The sequence below is a fragment of the Monopterus albus genome, unplaced genomic scaffold (assembly GCF_001952655.1).
Source record: "Monopterus albus unplaced genomic scaffold, M_albus_1.0 scaffold23.1, whole genome shotgun sequence".
NCBI lineage: Eukaryota > Metazoa > Chordata > Actinopteri > Synbranchiformes > Synbranchidae > Monopterus > Monopterus albus.
The window spans coordinates 2,231,944-2,240,341 of NW_018127903.1; the positions used below are offsets into that span (position 1 = coordinate 2,231,944).

Sequence of the window (8,398 nt, forward strand, 5' to 3'; positions counted from 1 at the left end):
AACCCACATATCACGCACAGGCTGCCTATTGGTTTTTGAAGCACTGGCACAGCAAGGGTAGGGAGTGGCATCTCTGCACACACGTGGAGGACAAACATTTATTTTCTGCCCGTGAACACTGAAATACCCAGACGTGGGTTAGAAGGACACAAATATACAACCTTGTGCCCTGCAATGGCCTTAAGTCTAGAGAGTTAACTATATATGGCTTCAACCATGCATTAATATCACAACATGCAATGGAGTGAAGCTTACTAACCCTAAACTGTCAGACTGAGTTCTTCTAGTAAATAAACAAATTTTCCGATTTTATTATAAACCCTGTACAGTTCTATGCAGTTACCAACCAGCCAAACGACGACTATGTACACTGTGATCCTTTAACCATTTAATTATTTGTGTGATCAAGTTTTCACAATGGGGAAAAAAGAAATTAAAGAGCTATAGGGGACTGACAGCAGCTGTGAATGAGTTTTGTTTTGCATTACATGATCGACTGCCACAGCTTGTTACCTCATTCAGGGGCAGGCCTAAACCATACAGATGGAGAGTTGGGGAAGGGCTATCTGTGCATCTTTAGCATACAGCCTGAATGCTAACCAGCCATCATCATTTTATTACCCAGTCAGGCACACATGGACCAAAGCTGACATCTCAGCTTTCCTGCTGTGAATCGGCTTCTGTGAAATAACATCATTACATCAGTGATAATAGGCTTCACTCTCATTTATGCACACAATATTCCTCTTGAGTTCCCGATTTCTACAAACAGAGGGAACCAGTCTAACTCAATGTGGGGTAATAATTAAATATCCACAAAACAAACAGTACATCTCAATAAAATGGAAATGTGCAAATTAGTTTTCCATTGTGTGGCTTTTCTTTTATGCAAGTAACACTGCAATAACACCACCAAAACACCTTTATTATACTTGCTGTGTAGACGTCTTACTGTAGTACCTAATCCAGGCACTGTAACGTTTTACCTCTGAAGTCCCCAACCGACCATTCAGCCAAGCTAACTCATGTTAAAAGTCATTCAAATCAAAAACCCTGTGTATCTCTAAACACAACTGAAATGCTCCTGAAGATCCTGTTAATGCCACAGTGAGTAGTTCAGATGTCTTGAAAACAGGATGCAGGAGAGAAAAGGCAGGACTGCGTGGGCATTGGAAGGGCATGACAGGACACCGTGTAACACACTGAAAATGCATGGAAACCATAGGCTTTGCCTTATCAATATACACAGATCTTAAACTAATACAGGATGGGTATTTAAACCAATGGGTCTAGTGAAACCAGCCTTAAACATGTGCATCCTTTACTATAATGGTTGTAAAACTGACAGGAAAGTTATGTGAAAATGTGTAAACACAGCTTAATATAGGCTGCAATAGTCTATATTGCTTTCCCTCTTGGAACATTACAGTAGTTGCAATAGTGTACAGCAGGATTAACACTAATTGTTTCCTTCACTAGACAAAACTATGTAAAACACTGTTTTGTTATAAAAGTGCTCTAACATTTTGGCTATAATGGGAACAGCCTCGATCAGGGAATAACACTGTTAAGCTATATGACATAATATTTGTACTGTTTCAAGATTCCATTGTCTCTGCCTCCCTACACAAGGGACAATTACAGTAGGTAGTGTGGGCGCTCATTTAACACTGTAGTTACAGAGATGTTTCCACAACCAAATGCTAAATCTGGTAAACTCACACAGCTACTGATCCTCAAATTCAAACTTTTCTCTGTCCCCTTTCTCCTTCTCTCTGCCACTGCCTCCTCAGGGAAACCCTTTATGACTTAAAATCCTGTCTAATCCTCGTGGAAACAAAATTGACGACTCATTTCCCAACGTGTTGTTTGTTTAAGCTCCAGCACTGGGCTGAGGGTTTATAAAGGCAGTAGGAATGTGCACTGTTGGGGCCACCTGATATCTTCACTCTTCCTTCTGTGTTAAGCTATCATCAGTGTAAAATTCTTATCACAGTGCTGTAGCCATTGTTTATGAATGACAAACTGGAGTACAGAGGTGTGAATGAATGTCACTGCTGTTTGTCTCGCTCACTCTCTCAAACATGTTCACTCTACCATACTCTGCAAATGTGCCAAGTTTAGCTTTCACAGTCACTGTGCAACACACAGCGGGACCACTTCCAACAGTGTGGAAGTTTTCCACCATAACTCTTCCAAAATGCACTTTGCAGGCTGCTAGCATAACTCAAAGGAATACAAGATCAGTCTTGGAGCCCAATTACAGAAGGCATACACAGCTGAGGAGGCAGGGTAAGACTCAGAATCACTCAAGGTATTCAGCTGTGAATGTAACACCCACTGCAGCCAATGGTAAAGTTTCCACTGGCATTTCCCATTATAGGCACAGTGGGGGAAATGTCCAAAAACAAATATATGTGTGCTTTGTATTATAGGTAGACTAGATGTTCACATAAATAGTGTGACACAAGAGGAGCTGATGTAATGCTATAAAATGTGGCCATCAGATTCACTATAATGCCTCCACGCCAAAACTTCTGCTATGTCTATGACGGTGATCCATTTTGCCTCAATCCATGGAATTAGGCAGTATCTATAAAACAGCACCACTGAATGAGACAGTAACCTAGCAGAGGGTCCACATAACAGCGCTGTCTATCACAGCAGATCAGTGACACGTTCTGAAGAAGTGACAAACCTTTGCCTTAAGGGGGTCATCAGTGAAACAATAAGGCAGCACCTTATAACTTATCTGTTTGTTCTCAGGCATCCACTGCCAGAGAAGAATGAATGAAGGCTGTGTGCTGAGCTCTTAAGAGAGCTCGTGTCTGGCCTTGCTTATTTTGCCAATGTCAGGTGTTCTCATTATGTGCATACAGATGTACATAAATTCAGCATTTGACCTCAAGCTTGAACCAGATGTTCGCTATGTATAATTTTCTGACAACAGTAAACTACTCAATAAAATACGAAGCTTTGAAAGAAAAGAAAAATAGGGCATCGTAAGTGCAGATTTTTGCCATTATATTTACATATTGTTCTTCTGTTTAATGTGGACCAAGTTCAATGCTCATAAAGGCCATTTTGATCAAAGTTATCATATGCTTCATATGCCTATGAGAAACTGCAAGCTAATAACTAGAAACACTAAATAAATGTGGTCCAGCTTTCTGGGCCAATCATCACCACTACAAGCATTTCACCAAACCACAAACCCAGAATAGGTGAGAGGCTTGTGTTATGCATGTGCCTTGTACAACTCAGTTGAGTACAGTATCTCACAGCAGGCCAGAGCTAGAGGGGGTGTAGATTCATTTTGAGTCAAGTCTCACCAGAGTGTAAAGTTGTGTGCATTAGTGACTACAAGTCACTCATTGTGGAACAAGGAAGACCAATGAAAACCAATACCATTCATGCTCAGGCAACAACTGTTCCACTGCCTCACTGGCAACTCTGTAAGTTGATAAACTGGAATGCAAGTACAAACTCTTGAAAAAGTCTGTATTCCTTGGCAAAACCTCTGCTTCCACTGTAGTATATGCAAAAACATGGATTCAAGGGCAGTTAATTCCATTTAGGGTTGTTCATTACCAGTACAGAAAAGACTGATGAAACACTTGCCTTCCCCTTCCCTTGTAATCTGACAGGGAGATATAGGGTGACTCCTAAAATAAGAGCTGAATCCACACTGTAGGCCCAGTCACTTCCATATCTCACAGTATGAGGGCAAGTAATGACAAAGCTCAGCAGTTCTCTAACGAGACTATAACAAATGGGTGGGCTGTATATAGGTTATTACAACACCAGTACACACACGGGTTTGGACATGTGCTTGTGTACATGCCTGATAAATTCATATAAATGCCTATAATTAGAAAGGCTATTTTAAAATGCAATGCTTATGGTGCACTTTCCAGGCTGCATTCAAAAAGGTTTAAAATACTAGGTTTTAGACGTGTTTCACTTTAATTACAAAACTATTAATTACAAAAGGTATATTTCTAATATATAATACCCATTAGGCAAATTCTCCATTAGGGAAAAAATGTGCAGCAAAGCCAAACCATATTTCCTTATCTTTTTTAACCCATTACTATTTCCTATGTAGCATGACAAAGCACAGATAAAAGCAGTGACATGCTAACAGGTGTGTAATGGGTCTGCAGAGTGACACTGTACCAATGACAAGTGAGCAACTGTTTAACCTCTAGATTACAAATGTAATTAGGTAAATGCAGATGAATAAATCTAAATTAATTTGACTAATTAGAAAGATACAATGTTAATGAAGTTGACAAGGCAGTATTTCTGCATCTCCTATGAGGTCTATCCATGCTTAATGTAGCCAGTGCCTTGACTCAAGCTGTACTCCATACAGTTGTGGTCAGATCCCATAATGTAGGCCTGAAACAAATGGTTTCTGACACAAAAGGCAAGGCACAGATAAAGATGTTGCCTACCTAGATAGCATGCAGTGACCTCACACAGACAGAAATAAATGCTTGTCACTTGCAACCATTTATCAGACCAGTTCACTTTACCTGCTTTTCCTTACCACTTCTCCATGGAAAAACTGATTTGCAGAATTTTTGTCCCTTATGAAAGTGATCAGACAGTTTCTTTATGGTTTAAAGACACCACAGTTAAACCCTTACTATAAAAAGATTTAAGGAGAATGCAACAGCCCATTACATTTTTCTACATGATAGATATCAAGTAAAGAAAGTTTATTAGTTACTAGTAATATTTCTGTGAAAATATCAGTGCTACTGCTTAAATAGTAGAATAAGATGCATTTCAGTCTCAACTAGTTATTAATAAAGTGGAAATCACTATAAATGCTTAAAATCACACACTTCTACATGTAGTACTTTTAAATTTGAAGTTTGTGATGTGCTTGAAAATATGAATACTGTCATGGTAGCCTCATTTTCGGCAGCAATAAATCTGATCAAACAATAATGTGACTTTCCTTTGACTATACATAAAGACTCAATATATCATCAAACTGCATATTCTGCTACAAAGTCTGCTCAATCTGAGTAATTTAGATTTTTCCAAGAAGTATAATCATTTTCAAAATGTAAAAGAGATATACAGTAAGAAAGAGATTTGTCTGGAGATTATTTCATAGCTAAAACTGTTTTGTTATTGCTTATAAAAATTCACAACACACGGTTGCCGGCTGTAAAGGTAGATCTTAACTGATGATAGCATTAATGCAAGTTGCTGTGGAAAAACATTAAGTCAAATTCAAATCTGAAATGGGTGACACTAGAAAGGAAGGAAGTGAACTCTGCTAAAAGTACAGAATACTTGTAAATGTGTATTTCTAGGTGTCAAGGAACGAGGTGTAATTTTTACTGGTAGTATACTTACTGGTTCGTGGGAGGTGCAGAGAGGGGGAACACCACCTCTTCTTCCTCGTATTCCGGTCCATCCTGCATATCGCTTTCGTCCATAGTGCCGCCGATCCCCACACAGCTTGGAGGAGGAGGAGGTGGCAGTGGGGGGAAACCAGTGGGCCCATCCGGGCCGGTTGGTGTGGGTGAAATCCGACTAACTGGATCCTCCGAAGTAGGAGAGCAGCACATGCCGCCCACTGTCCCTGAGCTTGTTCCTTGGAAAACTGAATGTCCACCTCCTGCTCCGCCACTCCCTGTTGCAGACAGCACTGGTCCGGTCATATCCCCACTAGGCATGGGATAGATCATACTCATACTCATGTCGGGAAGTGAGTCCGGTGAAGTGTTTGAATGTTGGCGGACCGCTGGTGTGTGTCCAAAATCTGCGGTTCGCACTCTGCTCGACCTGGGATAGTGGGGGAAAGGGGCCGTGTCTGGGCCTCCTCCGCCTGCCACCCCTGTCCCTGTCGTGACCGAGCCCGTATCCTCACTGCTGACCTCCGCAGCCATCATATTACGAAAACGCGTAGAGGGGAAAAGTCCAGAAGGGAACTTGCCCTTCCCCTCTGTTATTACAATACTCCTTCAGTGTTTGTGCTCCGAGAAAACAACAACCAAAGTTTCACAAAAACGCGTTTAACTAGCCAGCTAACATTAGCCAATAAGCTAACTTAGCTTATTTGGCTGCACTAGCGGGTGTTAGCTTTACCTCGCATTCGTAGGATGCAAGAGAGCCACGCTAACGCTAGCGGGACGGCTAGCAGCTTCGAGACACTTGAGGAGTTCTTGCTTGCAATGTCTTCATTGTTTCCTGAGTTTAAAGTTCACCCAGAATCGATATTTCGAAACAGACATGAATAATGTTTACAATATCAATTAACGAATATCTTCTCTTAGTTTGTTCGGACTTCACCCTTGACTCCAGGCTGACCATTTATCGGAGAGTGTTGTTTTATTGTCACTGTTGTGTGTAATCCCCGTCTTTTCCAGTGTTGTTTTCTTTCCTTCTGAGTTTCTAGTCGTTTCAAATAGTATCCAAAACAGCCCGGCCTTATTGCCTAAATCCTCGGAACGGTATGCTCTTCTATGCAAACTATCATGTCGTAAACCAAAATACGTTTTCTTGCGTTTACAAGCTAAGCTCGCCTTTATTTCTGCGTTTCGGGGCTGGTGGTTTGCCCGCTACTGCGCTGCTCTTTCTCCTCTCCTTCTCCTCTCCAGTCACCGAGCAGACACAGCCAAGTGAACCCAGAGCGGCACTGATTCATTCAATCCATGATATCTTCAATCAGTACTTCGAGACAAAGGGTTGTATTCTAGCCGACAGTAAGACAGATTTAATGTGATAAGCAATTGCTTAAAATACGGATTTATAAAGTTCTTCTTTCATTCAGACATGCAGCACCAATAGGGTATTTGTCAAAGCCGGGCCTCTGTACACATATTAGGCTACTATCATATTTTGTCTGTCTATACTCAGTAAGTTTTAATTGATAGCTTTAAGGCAATCAGCCATACTGACCAAATCACACTTTTGGTTGTCTGATTAAGTTGTCATAGTTACAATTTTACTGACTTATTATTTTATTCCTTATTGTGTCTCGATCCAGTGATTCTCTCTCATGGGTGATATAGTCTACATTAAGCTTGTCAGTCTCCTGGATTGGCATGATTCAGTCTCCTCAGCTTGGTGGTTTACATAATATGCATTGTTTATTTCTGACTGCTGATGACAACATTAAATGTCTAGTGGAAGTTTTAAATTGACACTCTGTTAAGAACAATCTGAATATAAATTTGGCTTTGTGACAATCTCTTTATTCATTTTAGGAAGAAAGGGTATCTGGTGTAAATTAAACCCATTTGGCCACTGTACCTTCATTTTGGGAGTGTACTCTGTGACTTTACTCATTAGTGTACAGCTGCCCAGTTTTTTTTTTCCTTCACAACATATTATGGTAACAGCATTACACAAAACAAAACTTTCACCTGCCTCATTTTCAGAGCAAATTGCTCTTTTATGACCACTCTGATGTGGGTCAGCTTTAAATACCCCTCTGAACATCTGTATGTCCTTTGCAGGCTGGGAAATTAATTTTTAAGCTCCAATAAGTTAGCTATGGGGTTAACCTTGACCTAACAGAGCTTACATGATAGTGAACAGTTAAAGCAGTGGGACACCACTGTTCTCTGCCTACTATATCCAGTCATGCCCATGGGGCAGTGGCCATCACCATTTATTTACCGTCATCTCTCTTTTCTGTTAGAAAGATAGGTAGATGAGTTTTTTAAATCACAAATGGATGTCGTCACCTGCTGTTTTTTGCTAATTTGCAGTGTGAGTGACAATCTTTCAATGGCCCTCTTCTTCTTCTTCTTCTTCTTCTTCTTCTTCACTCTCCCTGTTTTCTGAGACAGCCTGTCATGACGAATGGCTGCTGACACATGACATAACAAAGACAGACAGCATGTGAAAATAATATACTGTCACTGAGGAGGAAGCACACCTTGTATTTCCATGGGTTACTCTTGGAGCTGATGTTCTACACTCAAATACAGGCTTCCCTTAGGTCCTATGACACAGAAAGTCATTGAACTGTGAAGTCTAAAGACTGACACTGAATTGACATAACATATAACCAAAATAGCTACTTCACATGAAACAGATAAATACTCATTAAGCACAAAGGATACTCCAGTCTAGTGGGCTCTTGAAGAGGCATAACAGCCTGTCCATTTTTTTTCATCAAGATATTATTGTCCCTGCATATACTGTATGGCCATGGTCCAGTAGTCCCAAGTCGTCATTTGGCTATATATAGTGGTGTAACCTGGAGGACTGGGATCATGTTCATCTCTGTGTAACCGTGTGACTGTGTCCTGTGGATCCTCCCAGACTGATTGTAATGAGACTGCAGACAGTATGTGACAAAGCACCTTTTCCAGGCAGACAGATGAAGTGAGATGGTCAGTTTCATACCTGCTGAGAGACG

The 8,398-nt window shown here is 40.7% G+C and overlaps 1 protein-coding gene across 1 annotated transcript in view; it reads right to left on the reverse strand.

Annotated features, from left to right (window-relative positions):
- Nucleotides 1-6,677, reverse strand: part of LOC109956915 (ras GTPase-activating protein 1) — a 24,596-nt gene extending 17,919 nt beyond the window's left edge. Inside the window, exon 1 of the mRNA XM_020594385.1 lies at nucleotides 5,380-6,677. Within this exon, the coding sequence (XP_020450041.1) occupies nucleotides 5,380-5,918 (539 nt within the window). The 5' untranslated portion in view covers nucleotides 5,919-6,677. The remainder of the gene's footprint in view (nucleotides 1-5,379) is intronic.
- Between the last annotated feature and the right edge of the window lie 1,721 nt (nucleotides 6,678-8,398).